Source organism: Pseudorca crassidens, chromosome 1, assembly GCF_039906515.1.
Source record: "Pseudorca crassidens isolate mPseCra1 chromosome 1, mPseCra1.hap1, whole genome shotgun sequence".
Lineage (NCBI taxonomy): Eukaryota > Metazoa > Chordata > Mammalia > Artiodactyla > Delphinidae > Pseudorca > Pseudorca crassidens.
In genome coordinates this window covers 179,540,618-179,559,922 of record NC_090296.1, presented here as the reverse complement: position 1 = coordinate 179,559,922, position 19,305 = coordinate 179,540,618, and the positions used below count along the sequence as shown (strand labels likewise).

General features: G+C 36.6%; 1 protein-coding gene across 10 annotated transcripts in view; it reads left to right on the top strand.

The window, feature by feature from the left end:
* Nucleotides 1–19,305, top strand: part of ANKRD26 (ankyrin repeat domain containing 26) — a 92,167-nt gene that overhangs the window by 70,200 nt on the left and 2,662 nt on the right. For 9 of the 10 annotated variants that reach the window (XM_067701464.1, XM_067701453.1, XM_067701463.1 and 6 more), the window contains 5 exons: nt 2,940–3,052; nt 4,645–4,774; nt 10,495–10,785; nt 11,371–11,588; nt 12,976–13,204. In XM_067701464.1, the coding sequence (XP_067557565.1) occupies nt 2,940–3,052; nt 4,645–4,774; nt 10,495–10,785; nt 11,371–11,588; nt 12,976–13,204 (981 nt within the window). Of the gene's footprint in view, nt 1–2,939; nt 3,053–4,644; nt 4,775–10,494; nt 10,786–11,370; nt 11,589–12,975; nt 13,205–14,053; nt 18,193–19,305 lie in introns of those variants that run through there. The other variant, XM_067701452.1, reaches the window with a different exon arrangement.

Genomic DNA, 19,305 nt, shown 5'->3' with positions numbered 1-19,305 from the left:
TTTCTAGACTTGATATAAATTAGTCACATTGTATTAGCATACTTTTCATACAAGTGACAATACAATATGTTGACAAAAGGAGTCTTATGTGAATGAGAGTGCCAGATGTCCCCTTACATTGTCAAACAGAAATCTATTCGGGTATCAGAAATTGAAAATTTTGTAAGAATACCCCACACTGATTAAGCATATTAAAAATAGAATTAGGGATTTTCTGTAGATTCCTATAGAAATGAGTTAGGATTATGACATAGAATTATTGGCCACTTTAAGGTCTACACAAATCAAAAATTTAATGAGACAGCTTTTCACCAATTCAGTCAGTAGCCCTGGCTTCTCTAGAAAGTTCTCATCTCAGGAATCCCCAGGCCAGAGCCAACCTGAGTTAAGATATATGGTCAGCACAGTGTTGAGATGAAGAATCTGGGCTGGGAAGAAGAGAGAGCTCTATCTGACTCAAGACTCCAAACAGTATAGTTGAGTATTCACCTGAAAGGAGTGTCAGAAGACTTCCATAAGGTCAGGTCTCTGCGGAATAGGAAATTATTCAAAAGAAAACAAGGGCAGGGACTTCCCTGGTGCAGTGGTTAGGAATCCGCCTGCCAATGCATTGGACATGGGTTCGATCCCTGGTCTGGGAAGATCCCACAAGCCGGGGAGCCACTAAGCCCGTGCACCACAACTACTGAGCCTGCACTCTACAGCCCGTGAGCCACAACTACTGAGCCCATGTGCTGCAACTACTGCAGCCCACGTGCCTAGAGCCTGTGCTCTGCAACAAGAGAAGCCACTACAGTGAGAAGCCCGCGCACCACAGTGAAGAGAAGCCCCCACTCACCGCAACTGGAAAAAGCCCGCACCCAGCAACATAGATCCAATGCAGCCAAAAAGGAAAAGAAAACAAGGTCAAATAATTGATAATCTGATCCTTGTGAAAAACTTTCTCATTATAAAAGGAAATAAAGACAAAGTATGCTGGTCAACATCCTAAGGGTGAGGGTGCCCCCCAAGATTAGAAAATAACACTACACTCAAAGTAACACCAATAAGAATAAACATAAAGTGTCCAAGAATAGCTCTGTACAAGGATAATCCACACCAAGTAATGGCTCATGAGTGTGGCTGAGGATGTTGTCTATGAGGAGCGAGGAGCGGGAATGAAAAGTACAGGTGATCTCAGCAAAGGGGTCAAGGCTGGAAAGGTAGGTTAGGGAATCCAGTACGAAGCCTTGAGATGTAGGGAGCCCTGAGAGAATTTAGAAAGAGGATTAGAAAGGGTCAAGGACTGAACATCAAGGGTTACTGTCATTCAGACTGAGGTGGGCTCAGAGGAGCAGAGGCAGAGTGTGGTCATGTTAGCAGTTGCTGCTGAGAAGTAAAGCAGGGTAAGGACTGAAGAAACGGTTCTTGATGACCCTCAAAACTTTTAGTGGAGTTACAAGATTGAAAGTCAATTTAGTGTAAAAGAAGAGAATAAGTGATGAAAGATGAATTGTGGATGAGACCGTGCGTTAAAGAATGTAAGAGTCCAGGGCTCTCCTGGTAGTGCAGTGGTTAAGAATCTGCCTGCCGGGCTTCCCTGGTGGTGCAGTGGTTGAGAGTCCGATGCAGGGGACACGGGTTTGTGCCCCGGTCCGGGAAGATCCCGCATGCCGCAGAGCGGCTGGGCCCGTGAACCATGCCCGCTGAGCCTGCACGTCCGGATCCTGTGCTCCGCAACGGGAGAGGTCACAACAGTGAGAGGCCTGTGTACCACAAAAAAAAAAAAAAAAAAAAAAAAAAAAGAATCTGCCTGCCAATGCAGGGGACACGGGTTCGAGCCCTGGTCCGGGAAGATCCCACATGCCGCAGAGCAACTAAGCCTGTGCGCCACAACTACTGAGTCTGCGCTCTAGAGCCCGGGAGCCACAACTACTGAGCCCATGTGCCTAGAGCTCATGCTCCGCAACACGAGAAGTCACCACAACGAGAAGCCTGCGCACCACAACGAAGAGTTGCCCCCGCTCACCACAACTAGAGAAAGCCCGCACGCAGCAACAAAGACCCAACGCAGCCAAAAATAAATAAATAAAATTAATTAATTAATTAAAAAAAGAATGTAAGAGTCCAGTGGCAGGGGTGGGGGAGAAAAAGGATGAGAGTAAAAGCTACAAGAATCAAGAAGAAATTACATTTTTATTTAGTGTATAGAAGACTTAAACTTTATTTAAAGAGAAGAATGGTTAATAGAAATGGAGAAATTAAAACCTATGGAAGAATGCTTACAGAGGATAAAAGGCTTTATCTCATGTTGTGTGGGAATTTTTCAAAGATTATATTAGTAGGATGTGATTTAACAAAACCTGGAGTATCTTAAACCATTGATGAAAATGTTTCTAGGGCATCTTTAGAAACTAAAACGTAAATATAGCCACTCTTTAAAAAAATTTCATTAACGTGTAAAAATCTCTGGGTTATTTATTTATTTATTTATTTATTATTATTATTATTTTGGTTGCTCCAAAATAATAATTGGTTGCAGCAGACAGGCTCCCCAGTTGCAGCAGGTGTGCTCCTTAGTTGTGGCATGCAACCTCTTAGTTGCGGCCTGCATGTGGGATCTAGTTCTCTGACCAAGGATTGAACCCAGGCCCCCTGCATTGGGAGCACGGAGTCTTATCCACCATGCCACCAGGGAAGTCCCAAAATGTCTGTTTTTAACAAATAAATTTTGGCAATTTAAATTCTAGGAAAATGATGAAATGATGAAAATGAAAAATCAATATAAGCTGTTTCAAGAAAAGTCATTATTTTTGAAGTCTGTCCTTATTGGCATCAGGTTTATAAACTGTGTTTCACTATAAATGTATATTACTCATGAACTCATGAGAAGTAATATTTTTAAGAAAGAAGAGTAAGTCTCTAGGTTTTAAAAAATAATTAAAATTTTTTTTTCAAAGTCTGAGGATGAAAAGGAGCAATTAAAGAAATGTATTGAGTTAAAACAGTCTCTGGAATATAATTTGGATCAAGAAATGAAGAAAAATAGTGAATTAGAAAAAGAGATTATTGGGTAAGATTTTAATATTTCTGATAATTTCAACTATTAACTAATTGATTTAACTATAATTTTGTTTTATTAAAACCTTAGATACAAATTCATTTTGTATGTGTATATTCATACTTAAATCATCCATCCTATTTAAAAGTTTACTTTAGAAACTCACAGCACAATCTGAAACTGTTTTGAGTGCCCCAGTATTACAGTTCCTCTTCAATGATTTCTGAAACAATAACAATAGTGTGCCTTGTGTATAGTAATGTCACTCTGCTCTTTATCATCTACCTTGAATTTTTATGTCTGCAAGATATCTGTGCTCTTTTTTGGTAATCCTGCCTTCTTTCAGTTGTGTCCTTCCCCTTCAGCGTTCAAGTATTTTAATATCTAAAAACCTATTTGTGTCACTGTTTAACAACATCAAAAACTACCTTGATTTTGCTTATATTTTCTTTCTGCTCTAAAAGTTTAGTTCTAGAATATACATACAAAAACATATGTATGACTTAAAGAATAATAACATTAGTGATCATGTTTTGACCACTCAGATTAAAAAAAAAAAAAAATAGAGTGTTTCCCAATGTCTGTGATGCCTCCACGTGGCTTCCTTTCTGGTTATTTGCTGAGCATAGTTAGCCCTCAGCATCCACAGATTAAACCAACCTCAGATTGAAAGTATTCAGGGGGAAAAAAATTCCAGAATGTTCCAAAAAGCAAAACTTGGATTGGCCTCAGGTGGCAACTATTTCCATAGCATTTATTTACATTGTATTTATAACTATTTACATAGCATTTACCTTGTATTAGGTATTATAAGCGATCTAGAGATGATTTAAAGTATACAGGAGTATGTGCTTAGGAGGACTTGAGCATCTGTGGATTTTGGTATTATACTTATGGTTCTTCCCTGATTCTCATTAGTATTTTTCTCTCATTTAATTTTCTCTACATTGCTTGGCATTTTGTTAACATTGTGCTGGGCAAGATTTCTAGATCTCTTAAAACAGCTTGAAGAGACTGGTACACATTCTCTCTCTGCTGATTTCCTTTTTTATGCAGCTCAGCCTGGTTTTCTTCCCTGTCAACTCAGACTCCAAAGATTTTTCTTTCTTGTTTCCTTTTCTATTTTGAGTGAGTGTCGATGTTTTTTGTGTGTTCTTTCTTTCCTTCTTGCAGAGGCTGTGGTCAGTAAGTACCAAAATGTCTTTTTGTGTCTTTTCAAAACATTCATATATGATATGCTTTTCTTCTTCAACTTGGACACTGATCTCTGGTTTATAACTAGTATTTAATAATAAGTTAATATTTCATATTAACATACTAAAAATGGATACTAATAACAGCTTACTTATAAGAACTGTATAATATATGTATACACACACTATATTAACTCTTTACTTAGCGTGTGTCATAAAATTTTTCTTCATATTATTTACCTAAGATTATAATTTAGTCATTATGCTTTCAAACAATATTGGATTAGAACATATGAGAAAGAATTATAATTTATAGCATTTATTTTATATGATAGAACATATATCTGTTTAAATAATTATTAATTATCTACTCTTAAGAACTTGACTTATTCATTCTATGCATTTCTACAGACTTAAGAAACTCTTAAAAATGCCAAGAAGGAAGTTAAATGAATATGAAAATGGAGAGCTTAGTTTCCATGGAGATTTAAAAATCAATCAAATTGAAATGGATATTCAGATTAATATGCTAAAACATAAGGTAATTTTTAATCAGTTTTGGGACCCAAAAGTCACTTAATTTGGGGAAATAGAAATCACTCCATGCTTTGAGCAGTGAAACGCAGATTTGTCTCTTAATGTTTTAGATTTGATACCAGTAAAAAAGACAGCTTTTTCCGATATCATTTTTCCATAAAAAGGGCACACTGTTGACTGTCTGTGTCTTGAACCATGGCTAGTGATCTGAAGCTGAGCAGCACACCATTACCCCAAAGCATCCGTTATTTTTTGGTGACAGCTTTATTGAAATATAATGAACATACCATGTAGTTCACTCATTTAAACTGTACAATTCAGTGACTTTTAGTATATTCAAAAAGTTATACAGTTACCACCACAATCAATTTTAGACCATTTTCATCACCCTATAAAGAAACCCTATACGTTTTAGCCATCACCCTGTGCCAGTTTTCCCTTCCTCATATTCCCAGCCCTAGTACCACGACTGTACTCCCTGTTTCTATAGATTTGCCTATTTTGGATATTTCATGTCAGTGGAATCACAGAATATGGGGTCCTTTGTGACTGCCTTCTTTCATTCAGCATAATATTTTTAAGGTACATCTGTTTTGTAGCGTGGATCAATACTTCATTTCTTTTTATTGCTGAATAATATTCATTTGTATGGACATACCACGTTTTATTTATCCATTCATCAGTTGATGGACCTTTGGGTTGTTTCCACCTTTTTGGCTATTGTTAATAATGCTGCTGTGAACATTCATGTCCAAGGTTCGGTGTGAACATATTTTTTTCATTTCTTTTTGGAATATACTTATGAATGGAATTGCTGTATCGTATGGTAACTCTGTTTAACCTTTTGAGGAACTGCTGTACTGTTTTCCAGAGTGGCTGCCCCATTTTACATTTTTATCCAAAGTGTGTAAGCATTCCAATTTCTCTACATGCCCGTCAACACTTGTCATTACCGTCTTTCTGATTATAGCCATCCTAGTAGGTGTGAAGTGGCATCTCATTGTGGTTTTGATTTGCGTTTTGCTGATGACTAATAATGTTGAGGCACTTTTCATGTGCTTATTGTCTATTTGTGTATCTTCTTTGAAGAACTGTCTATTCAACTTTTTGCCCATTTTTAAGTTGGATTGTCTTTTTATTATTGAATTGTAAGAGTTCTTTTTGTATCCTAGATACAAATCTTCGATCGGATATAGGATTTTCAAGTATTTTCTCTCATTCAGGAGCTTGCCCTTTCCCCTTCTTGATGGTGTCCTTCAAACCACGGAAGTCTTTAATACTGATGAAGTTCAGTTGGTCGATTTTTGTCTTTTGGTGTCATATCTAAGAATTGCCAAATCCAGTCATGAAGATAAACACCTGTGTTTTCTTCTAAGAATTCTGTAGTTTTAGCTCTTGCATATTGAGTTAATTTCTACATATGGTATGAGGTAGAGGTCTAATTTTATTCTTTTGTTTGTGGATATTCTGTTGTCCCAGTACCATTTGTTAAAAAGACTCTTCTTGTCTCATTCAATTATTTGGCACTCTTAAAATCAGTTGGCCATAAATGTGGGGCTTTCCTTTTAGATCCTCAATGGTAATGCATTGATCTATATGTCTGTCCTATGCCAGTACCAAGTCAGATTTTATGAGAATTCTTTCTTAGTCATCTTGCATATTACCAGTTGTTTTATGTAATAATAAAAAGTCAGTGTAGTGGAATGTCTTTAACTCTACTTCCGTGGAGGTTTTTTGCCTTTTGAAGGAGCCTGTGGCCAGCTTATGCCTCACTGACCCAATGACATGATGGGAAGTAGGTTTACAAAGGTAAAGTCCATTCCTTTTTTTCTCCCTCCATTCAGACCTTTAGTCTCTCACCCAGTGCCTCCCACTTCACTCCAGTTTCCATCAAATCTTGGTCACGAGATCTGCTGACTTAGTCTGCTATCTGCTTCATTATGTTTAGCTCATTATAATTCATAGACTCATCCATACATTTCACCATCTAGGAGGAGATTAAGTCTGGGCTGTCAGCTTTCCTCATTGGAAGTCTCTCTAAGCCATCATGTTGCAATTCACAATTAAATCATCTTTTGACGTGTTTCTTGTGTATAACACTCGTGCTGATCTTGTTCTTGACATAGATTCTGAATTCTCAGAAACCACAGTTCCCTGTATCTACCTTCTTTTATTTAAAAAGAAAGAGATGCATAGCTGTACTTTATAGCTTTACACATAATGAATAGAATAACTATTCCATCCCATCCAAAGAAAAAATTTTAAGAGTATAGCTGTTAAAAACCAGGTAGGGCTTCCCTGGTGGTGCAGTGGTTAAGAATCTGCCTGCCAATGCAGGGGACAATGGTTCAAGCCCTGGTCCGGGAAGATCCCACATGCCATGGAGCAACTAAGCCCATGCGCCACAACTACTGAGCCTGCACTCTAGAGCTCTCAAGCCACAACTATGGAACCTGTATGCCACAACTGTTGAAGCATGCGCCTAGAGCCCGTGTTCCACAACAAGAGAAGCCACTGTAATGAGAAGCCTGTGCACCTCAACAAAGACTAGCCCCTGCTCGCTGTTAACTAGAGAAAGCCTGTGCGCAGCAACGAAGACCCAACACAGCCAAAAATAAATAAAATCAATTTTTTTTAAAAAGGTAATAATCAATTTATCTGGGACAAATAATAGATTAGTAATTTGAATTTCAAAATTTCAAAGCCAGTTTGTGTGATATAGAGAAGCACTGTGGTACAGTGTAAAAATGAGATAGTCCTACCTTCCCTGACAAACAAGCTTTAAGTAAGGTAAAGGAAAAATTGTATTTAATTATATACTGCCAAAGGACACTGCATTTGTTTTACTACTGAGAAGATTAAAAATGCTTCCATGATGTTTTATTTCTTCTCTGAGGAAAGGACAATGAAGATTGAGTCCTAGATTAATAAATATTCAAAGCTGCCTATCCCTTAGAATTTCATTTCATTGAGATGAGGTAAAAGAGTCTGATTTTGGTAATTAAACTGACGATTTCTAGTTGTTTTTCAACTATGATACTTCATATCTCTCCTTGCTTACCAACCTTCCTTATCTTCAAACTTGAGGGGAAATTCTGAAGAGGCATACCTGCCTATCTGTAAGAAATTGTAAGTGAAGGGAACCTGCCAAAAACTTCCTCCTGAATAGTTCTTAGGTCTTTCTTCTAGTTATCTGCTTCTTCTCATCAGCACTGTTTGTCATTTTAAATTAATCTCGACATTTATTAGATTCCAGTTTATAGGAAACCAATTTCTACTGTGTCAAAGTTATGTTTCTTATTATCTCTTTTTTTTATCCACTTTTCTATTTGTTTTTTTCCTAAAAATCTCCTCAAAGTTTAGTAGCTTAAATAAGCAACGTTTATTTTGTTCACAATCTATACTTAGGAAAAGCGTAGCCAGGAGAGCTGGCCTCTCTTCCCCTCAGTTGGAACACGTACCCTGAACACCGAGGCTCTCTTTGTGGCCTGAGCTTCTCACAACATGGGGCTGGGTTCCAAGGTTAAGAGCCAGGCAGAAGCTGTGTTGCCTTGTCTAACCTCGCCTTGCAATTCACACAGCATCTCTTTCACCATATTCTGTTCATTAGGAATAAGTCGCTATGCTTGGCCCATAGTCTACCTTTTTTTATGGAATAAATTTTTTAAAAAACTCATGGATACATTTAAAAACCAGCATAATCTACCCACTGGCCACAATTTTTTATATTCCTTCCACATGAAGAATACACTTATCCCTACTCAGTTCCCCCACAAATCTCAATTGTTATGGTGTCAGGCTCAGGCTTGAGTCCAGGATCTTACCATCTTTCACCAGGTACGGATGGGGATGAGGCTCCTGGGTGTGGTTTCTAGAGTATAGCCCCTTGAGTACCAATCCTCTCAGTACTAAGACTTGAGAGCTAAAGGGACAAGTTTTCTGCCACCCACATACCCAACATTCTGTTAAACTGCTAAAGACCCTCCCATTCAGAAATGGAAAATGGAAGACATGCTGGTCCATAGCAGTTCTGAAATACAGCCTGATACCTGCTGCCAGCTCTTTGGTTAGGACTTAGTCCCGACCATGGAAGTGATTCTCCTTTGCTGTACCCTCTGAGCTCTTTGTTCTGTCCTTTTCGTAAGAAATGACCTGTGTTTGCAGCTGAGTAGTGTTTCTCAAGCCAGCAAGGGAAGAAAATTGCACTGAAACCTGGAGGAAGGGGGACTTATAGAACTTCTAAGAAAATCCCAAAGGCCTCTTCTCATTTTGTACTGTCTTGGTCTCTGTTAATCCAAGCTAGCAAGCAGTGTTTTTGCTACCACAGTTCTCTTTAAAGCTTTGAGTGTCCTGTGAATTTTATTGGGGTTCATGCCATTGGAAAAGCTACCCTCCCAAATCTTTTTGAGATAAGCTCTTCCCCTTGGGCTTCTTGTGAAGCTGTTGTAGGACGGGAAACTTTGCAGTATGATGCCTTTAAAATTCTTATGCTTTTTTTAAGATCCTTAAAGGAATTTGAGGCACCAACTTAAGTCTTTACAGGGTGTTAATAAAGGGTTCTACAGTCTTGGCTTTATCTTTAGACCATGTTTTCCTGGCAGCACCCTAAATCTGATCTTAGCCCAGAACCTATTTCTCTGTTTTAGCATTATTTGGGCATGTGGAGATGCTGTAAATGGGATACAGATATTTGAACCCAATGAGTCCTGGATCCTTTATATTTAATAGTCTTTTTTTTTTTTTAGCTTATCCCTCTCATCAATTTTACTTTCAGCTGCTTTGTAGCTAGAGTCCCCCTTCCTCCAGGTTGCAGTGTCATTTCCTTCCCTTGCCTAGAAGCTGTCACCTTCAGCCTCTTCAAGGGCCGTCAGCCTTCCATTAACAGTCTTACGAAGCCGTGGGAATTTCGTGAGATAAGTGTCAAAGAATTTGTAGACATGTTTTAAAACTACCACATCCACCTGACCTTGTCTTACCAAATAATCATTCTGTCTAAAGGGAAGTTCTTCCCAACTCAGTGTCGTTGAAATTCCAGCAAGTTTTTTTGTTTGTTTTGTTTAGTATGTTCTCTTATTCTGTAGAAAGTAACAAAGCATTACAAGAATTAATGGCACTTTTTTGTTCAGAAAAATGTATGGATCATCTCGCTAAACTATTACACTGGGAGATGTGATTTCTTCTTAACCCTGTGAAGCATTTCTCCTTGGAATGCAATTCACATTAGCATAAAATATTTGTAGTTCAGAAAAAAGGCTTATGGTATTAGAAGCCATATTTACAAGACTCATTAGAGTCTGATTTTCAGAGTCTTATTTTGGGAGGCATTTATTAATTCAGCCCTAAATAACTCAATATGATATCCCTAAAACTTTAAAAATCATGGAGGGTTAAGATGAGGGTGGGGAAGGAGTAAGAGACTTTCTACTAAGAGGTGACTTATAGTCATTTTATGGAGGAAAGACATGAAACAATAGAAGAATAAAAGAGTATAAAATCAAATGCAAGTGTTGTGTAACAATGATGACAGTAAAGGATATATATTTGTGGCTCTTGGTGGTTTGAACGTTTTTCTTCATTTTCTTAGTAATTGAAGGTCCTACATGCTACAATATAGACACCATTTTATTGTAACTGAATTTATTTTAAAAGTTGATACTGGTTTTGAGTTAGGCTATTCTCAGTCTACGTCCCTAATTACCAAACGATTTTATTTTATTCATGCAGATTGATGACCTTACAGCAGAACTGGAAACTGCATCTTCAAAATGTCTACATCTGGGTGCAAAAAATCAAGTTCTTCAACAGGAGTTATTATCTATGAAAGTAATGCAAAAGAAATGTGAAAAACTAGAGAAGAATAAAAAGAAGTTGGAACAAGAAGTAGTGAACCTCAGAAGTCATATAGAAATGAATATGATAGAACACAGTCAAGTAGAGCAGTATAAACGGGAGATTGAAGAAAGAGCAAGACAGGATATAATAGAAAAATTAAAAGAAGTCAACCTATTTTTACAGGTTAATTTTTTGATCTGTAATGTGCTTTAATTCACTTCACTATAAATTACATTTCGGATGTATACATTTTATGTGTTTCTTCTACTTCCCTTATAGCAGTTTGTTTTGTAAATTCCTGGAAGGAAGGTGGCATTTGTTTCTCCCTTTAAATATTTCGGTTTCCACCATTATTCTCACTAAATTGATCTTTCAGAACGATTCTCACTAGAGAATCATTTTATTTTTAAGACCAACTGGTATAAAACAAAACTATTAGGATGAAAAGAAAATATTGTGATTTAGAAATTGTACCATACTCTTGGATTATTCCTAGTTGTATTGTTCAATTTAAAAATTTTTAAATTGATCCTATTATTCTTTGAATTATCAGATTACATGAGTACAAATATAAGAATGATCCAACTTTAATTTTATAATTAGGATTTAAGTCAGTTTACATTGATGATAAATATTTTTAAAGTTCAGCTTTTTTTTCACATTTAAAATTGCTCTCTGAATCATTGACGCAAAACTAAAGGGCACAAATATACTATAATTATTCAGGTTATAATTATTTTAAACATGTATCTTTTTATTTTACTTTAGACACAAGCAGCATCTCAAGAAAACTTAGAGCAGTTAAGAGAGAATAATAATGCTTCAGTAAGAAGTCAGATGGAACTCAGAATTAAAGATCTGGAATCTGAACTCTCCAAAATGAAAGCTTTTCAAGAAGATTCTAATAAAACAGAATTGGAAAAATATAAGCAACTCTACCTCGAAGAACTAAAAGTTAGAAAGTCATTGGCAAATAAACTAAACAAGTAAGTCAAAACATAGAATCATAGAAAATAAATTTAAATTTAGCTCATTAATTTGCCTCTAAAGCATAATTTTTATTGAGCCAGGTTCATGAGATTAGTAGGAAGTGAAAGCTAACTAGATAGTATAACTTTGGAAAATGATGTTAGTAAGTGAAGTCACCTTTAAAATGTTAGTCCAGTTTGCATCTCCCCACCTTTTTGTTGGTTTTACATAACTTTATTTTTTATATTTTCATATATTGGGTTGGCCAAAAAGTTCGTTTGTGTTTTCCCGTAAGATGTTACTGGAAAAACCCAAACAAACTTTTTGGCCAACCCAATAGTTAACCTGATTTAGTCTTTAAGCTAAGTATTTTTGAAACTTTGTAAGTTTAAATAAAATTTCTTGTTGGAATTCCCGTAAATAGAAATATTAACGAATTTAATTATTTTTTGGAAGTTTACAGCTTAAACACAAAGCGTCACATTTTAGCATTTGGTAAATTTACTTTCTTGATTATGATCTTTGGTATCATCGCTAGAGGGCGCCCTGAGACAAACTACTGTATTTGAAGGTTTTCTACTCTACATAAAGTCATGCTTGTGAAATAAGGGGAAGGTAACAGAGGGGCGAAGGGCCGTATAATTCACAAAGTGTCTAAAAATAACACGGTGGCCTGCGTGAGGGGGTGCGTGGAAGACCGCAAGGGCAGATCCCACCCCCAGTGCCTCAGTAACAGTGTTACCGGTACCTGTCCGCAGCCTGTTAGGAACCGGGCCACACAGCAGGAGGTGAGCAGTGGGCGAGCCAGCAAAGCTTCACCTGCCGCCCCCCATCGCCCCCCATCGCTCGCATTACCGCCTGAACCATCCTGACAGCCCCCATACACCCCCATCCATGGAAAAGTTGTCTTCCACGAAACTGGTCCCTGGTGCCAAAAAGGTTGGGGACGGCTGCACTAGATCATTCCTCAGTGCCGAATGCTTAATTTCTCTGAGGTAATGAGTGAAATGTGTATACAGGGGTGGTGAAAGCAAATGCTTGAAAATGTCTTTAAGGGATGGTTTGTTTTTTCATCCCTGAACTAGTTTACTAAAGGTGGGTGTCTAAGTGCAGGCATCGCAGAAGGCAGCGAGCGTCACCTGTTAAGCCGTCTCCGTCACTGACACCATTTCTCTCCTCTCCCGACTTTGACTTACTTGTTAGTTCAGGATCCCCCAGACACATATATACTTCTTTGGAACAATTTTACACCTAGAATTATTTATAGTAGGTCTGCTCTGAGCCATTTTCAGTGTTAAAACGTGGTTTAATGGGACATTCCATTTACTATTATGGCAATTTAAAAAATGCAAATCATTTAGGAAAAATGAAATGAATGAAATTGGTGTTTTGCCATCTTCCCAGGACTAATGAGAGGCTGGCAGAGATCAGTACCAAACTACTGGTGGAGAAACAGCAGAACAGATCTTTACTCAGCACTCTTACTACGAGGCCAGTCCTGGAGCCACCTTGTGTAGGAAGTCTTAATAATAGTTTAGTGCTCAATAGAAATCTTACTCCAGGAGAAAACTTAGAGATTTCTACCTCAAGTTCACGCCCTTCAAATAAGAGCATGGAGATTTACTTGACCAAGGTTAGTGATATTATCCTTTTTTCCTTGGGTTTCAGATTTCTGATAATAATTCTTGTTTTTAATTTGGTGAAATTCTGAATTGTTTATTTGACTTACACACACGAAGTAAAAGCCATAATTAATTGTGCTAATAAAGAGACAGAAATTTTATGATTTTTTTAAAGTCCCTGGATTTCTCATTTTCAAGAGAGATTTATCATTAACTTTATTCAGTAAATGTAATTAAACTGACAAATTTTAAATTTCTTGAAAAACTGCAGTTAAATTCTATTTTAGAAATTAAATATTATTGCCTAATAACCAAAGATATACTTTCTAATTGATTTCAGTTTGACAATGGTTCATAATCATTTTCAAGTTTTGCTGCACCCCAGTTTTTCTACCCCTAAGCATAAGTGAATGATTGGCATCCAAACACTTAACCATATATGGATTTTTTTTTTATTTAAAGGAATCCTAGATAAATCCTTTTTGTGAATTAAATAGACTTGTAGCACTAAATAGGTTAATTTTTGTTTTTAAGTTAAAATTTTTTGTCATTTTCATACATGAGAGTGCATCCTTAACTGCTGTTTTACTTAGAGCATTTTTATTGAATTTTTATAAAATGTCCTGCTGAGCAATTGTAGAACATTTCTAAATACGTAAATAAAGCAAATATTTAAATTTTTAAAATGAAGTCCACTTATCTCTCTATCTTGCCATCACCTGGATGAATGATGACTATGATGGGGAGTCTTTAAATTGCAACTAGTTTTCATTGTGTATCATTGTTATTAAAATATCCATCTCACTCAGTGCACAGGGGTTTATGGTTTTGATGGTGTTTTCATGATGTTCTTGATGCAGAGAAAAGTAGCCCTTGTTAAATGAAGTCTCAACCTTTGGCTTCACGTCGTAACAAATCATAGAAGAGCAAAGCTAAGGTTGCTTAGACAGTGCTGTGGCTAAATTGGGTCTAAGTGCTTCAGAGCCGTGAAACTGGACTCCAGGGTCAAAAAGAAAATGCATGTCAAGCCCTCTGTCACTTGCCAAGCATGATGTAAACTTAGAATGTTCTCATGAGTTGTCACCCAAAAAATCAGACAATGTATCATTTTACAAGATGAAGATGAAAGAGTGTGTGAATGCAGAAACAATGTGAGAGAAAAATTTCTGCAGGAAATTTTTCCTTTAATTTTTTTGGAGGAAAGAGGTGTTTATTTTTTTAGTAATTCTAGATAAATCGAAAAATAGTTTATTTTAAACTCAATGTTGTAGTTACTAGGTATACATAGTTCCCTTGTGGGGTCTTTGCCAAATCGTGCTGGTTTTAATAAGAGAGATTGAAGAGCACTACTTACTCTGTCAAGATGCAAAGACATGTCTCCATAATCACTACAGAATGCCGCGGAAGAGTTATTATACAGTTGTTGTTCACATAATTCTTAGTAAGACTTACAGAAAGAAGGTGCCTTCTGGAATTGCTAGGAATATAATTATTTCTACTAGGAAAACATAAAATAATACTATGAGAGGTGTTAACGTACTGTCTAAAATGATAGAAAGGGGTGGGTTTTTGGATGGGACATTACAAAACAATAGCCTTCTAAAGGTTTTAGCTATGATTCTACAAAGTAAAATGCTAAAAATGGCATTAGGATTGCATTTGTTTATCAGTCTCCTTTATTTGCAAGGTTTTAACATTTTGGACTATTCCTACTGTGAAGTTTTATCTTACTGAGCATTTTTCCCTAACTTTAAGGAAAATAATTATAGCAAAGTACTACTCTAGGTCTGTGCTTTCAGTTGCGCTGGTTGTAGCAGCAAGCTTTCTCCATGTACCTAACGCTTAGATTTATTACCTCCCTCACCAGTACATGAAGTTCAGTCTTATCAGTTGATACCATTGTGGGGGTAGGACATTAGCACGTATCTGTCTTGCTAATTTTACCCTCAGTTTTCACATTCTAGTTAATTCTGGGATGTTTTGTCCTATATATCAGAAGTAATTTTACAGTTTTTTTTCAATTGTGTTATTTAATTATATTATTATAAAATACAAAAAGTTAACATTAACCAAAACAGCTACGTCACTGTTAGATTTTCTTGCACATAGAATTTTTTCAAGAACTGAAAACTTAAAAATCTATTCCAGACAATTTTATGACAGACACAATTTCACTGGTTTAAAGATTTTTTTATGTTCGAGAGTTTTTAGGTATTTGTGTGCCAAACACGATGCATGGCCACAGTGGTTAATAAATGCCCTTTAAATCTGTCTGAAGTAGGAGGACTGCCTTTTACATTGACTGATTTTGGACTTTTGGTGCATTACTGACACTTTCAAGATTTTTCTAATGATTTAAGTAATTTAAAAAATTGCTCAAATGTCCATTCAGTTTAGCAACTCTCTTTCTAAATGTGGTCATACAAATGCACTGAAACTAAAACAATTAATATTCCTAAGACTTTGACTTTTTATATGACACAACATTTTGTGTCTCACCAGAATATTGAGTCACATTTCTTTTTAAAAAATAGGCCTCCTGTTTACATCACCAAGGCAGTGCCTATCCACTCTGAGTTTTAACTCTAATCAGATTACCACAGTAGTTAAGCTAGTTTCACATAAGGCACAGGCAGAGTGCAATAAACTTGTTTATTGTCTCAGTTTATTATATCAGTGTAATCCTTCTTGTTCCCACTTCATTTTGTCCACATGGACAAATGAGTAGGCATTTTATCTTTTGAAAGATAGAGGTAATAGTTCAACATCTTAACAGTTCTTTTTCTTTCATTCATTTTTTTTCTGTACTTAGTTTTTCAGCTCCTTGATCTACAAATTCTTCCTCAGTTCTTCTCTCTGCAGCAAAATACATGCACTTAATATCTACAGACTGCCGAGTGTAATTTCCTTCATACATTAGCCTGTTAACAATTGGATAATGAATGGAAGTGGTTTAAATGACTTGATTTTATGACATTTTCATGACATTTAAAATGAGTGATATCAAATTTTTAAATTATCAATAATTACTGAAAATAAATTAACTTTGGAAATGAGTGTGCGTGTGTATGTGTGTGGTGTGTATATATTTATCAAATTGGTCTTAAAAAGAGAGTGCAACATGATTTTCCAGCCTGCAGTCTCAGATATAATTTAACAGTAATACATTATGGTTGGGTGAACGAACACATACTTGTTGTGCTTCATATTGTTATTGGCTTCACGACGTTTCTTTCTAAAATGTTCCTTTCACCTCTCCCCTACTTTATAGTGGGGGTTGTTTTGAACAATGTACGTTAATTATAGAGTCAGGGAAGAAGAAGAAAACGTTGCCTCAGTGTCGTCTGGTCCTCTGCCTTGTTGGAGCTGTGGTGGGTAGGTGGCAGATGATACTTCTCTTCCCCTTCTGAGTTCAGCACGCGGGAGTCAGCAGCTGGAGATCAACTAAGGAGCTTTGTTACTGACACACAACTAACGAATTGGAGGACGTGCTTTAGGTGTGCAGTCACAGTGGGCCTCGGGATACTTCATCCCAAATTAGGCCTGAGGGGAGGAAGCAAATGCTTGACCCCCGCCCCAGGGCAGGCTGCTCACTGCGGGCGTGAGAGCAGACCCCAGTTCCCGGTGCTGAGGGCACACACACCTTCTCAGAGAAGAGATTCGGAAGCAAGCAAGCACTTCTCAGTTCCTTCTCCCAAATTCACCCATTGGGTAAATCTCCCCTCCTCTCGTGAGAAGGGTAGGAGTGTAAGTCCTCACGTTGAAACTTTAGGCCAAGGAATTAGCCTGTAATTTCTGACTGGATTTAAATTCTAATTGAGATTACACTCATGGTTTTTGTACATACAAACTAATGATGAGAGATTGAAGTATGCTAGATGGTAAAGAGAAATCTGTTTTGTGTTTTAAATTTTGCCATAAATAACCCGCAACGTGGTTCATTTGTTGACTCATTTCGGTAAACCAAGTTTTATTTGGAGGAAACGAATATCCTTTTAAAGAAGAATCTCCTCAATTTTGGCCTGTGTGATTCAACTAAAGATCTTCTCCTTCAAGTTCCCTGTCCTGTGGTTAAAAAAAAAAAAATCTGTGCTTTATAAATTAAATATATTGACTGCTACTAATAGGAGTTATGATAATTTATTCTTGTTCATGCCTTTAAAACATAATTTAGTTAGAAAGCTACTATTTCATGTCTCATGCATCAAATGTTATTGAGCTACATGACAAACTTTTACATATTCATTTTCTCTGAGTTATAGTTAAAAATCTATGTGTTTTTTTTTCTTAATCTGAGGAAGTAGCTGGCATAGAACTCTCTCTAGACTCAGAAGGCCGTTGGCTTTGTGACAAAGTCTCTCTGAGCCTTTGTTATTACCTCTTTTGTAAAATTAGGGACTTTGACTAAATCAATGACTCTCATACCTTAAAAAATTTTTTTTCAAGGAAAAGAACCTTTCTTTTTCTTTTCTTTTTTTTTTTTTTTGCAGCATGCGGGCCTCTCACTGTTGTGGCCTCTCTCCCGTTGCGGAGCACAGGCTGCAGACGCGCAGGCTCAGCGGCCATGGCTCACGGGCCCAGCCGCTCCGCGGCACATGGGATCTTCCCGGACCGGGGCACGAACCCACATCCCCTGCATCGGCAGGCGGACTCTCAACCACTGTGCCACCAGGGAAGCCCCCTTTCTTTTTTTTAAAAAAAATTTTTTTTTGCATGAAACTATATTATATAAAACAGAGACAAATATAGAGCTTTTTAGCTAACGGAGTGGCTGGAGACCCTGAAGCTGTGACTTCTTTGTCCTTCAATCCTGCAGTGTCCTCAGTGGGACCTTCCATTTCTATGGGACATAGTTTGGAAACTACCAGTTGTGAGAGAATCCTTCTAACTAAAAATCTTTAGAATTAAAACTTGCTGATATATTGTTTTCCCGTGTATAATTTTCACACCTTTCTGTGTTTTTGTTAAATGGAAAAGTTTAAAGAAAAATGCAGGTGTGTTCTCCTCATTCATGTTCGACTTCCAACTACTTCCTCCAGCTGAACATGATCCTCACCTAGAAATCAACATGAGGGTCTCGGAAGTACATATTGAGGAAAAGAGCTTTTGGGGGAAAAGAGAGTAATCTTACACGGGTCATTCCCTAATTCAACGCGTGTAAAAACGTGACCTACATTTTGCAGTGTTTATTAATGGTAATAAAAAATCATTTCAGTAAAGGCTTCTTCCTTCATCTGTTATGAATTATTAATTTCACAAAACCTGTCTAGTAATGTTGTCACATTATTCATTTTATAGGGCCTCTCTATAGTGCTGTTGTCAGAAAAGTGTTACGGAAAACAGTCTCTGAAAATATTGGGAAACCTGCTAGCCAAAAAATTTGTCTTCGCACCTAAAATTTACAAAGGCGTTGGCTATCATGATATCATTATCATCACCGTGTTTATTATGTTCAGTATACTATTTTAGACCCTGTTTAGTGAGAGGGTGCCTTTTTTTTTATAAGAAAGATTTTTAAAAGAACACTCTAGGTGGAGACACTTGTAATACAGTTTGAAATGTTCCCACACATTTCATAATTAAGTAGATAACTATAATTAGTCAAATGTTTCAAAAAGTTGGCCCTAATTTCTAGAATGGAAACAAAGTTACAGTTAAAGAATTATGTATTGTTTTCCTTGTTTCTAATTCTAGAAAGTCATGAATCAGAAACTGAGTTTGAAAACTGGCTCTAGCCTCTACTTTTCCTTTCTTCAAGCAGATTTTCTGAAATAAATGTTTTAGTCCTAATATAGACAGCAAAATACCTTTACTTAATTTTTTGCCCGTAGAATTTTGACATGACATTACAACAGAACCATTTTCTTCATTTTATGTATTTAAGATTCTATGTTGAAAAATTATTACCATAGAACATACCTTAAAATTTTAGTTTTATAGAAGTGTAAGAATGGAAAACTCATTTTAAGGAAAAATCCATTAGAGTAATAAAAACTGATTAAACTTTTATAAAGAGCAATTTTTCTAAGAATTGCAAAGTAATGCATTCATTGTAATATATGACTTGAATCGTTTAAACTTGTTTGTACCAATAAGATCAAATATCACCCTC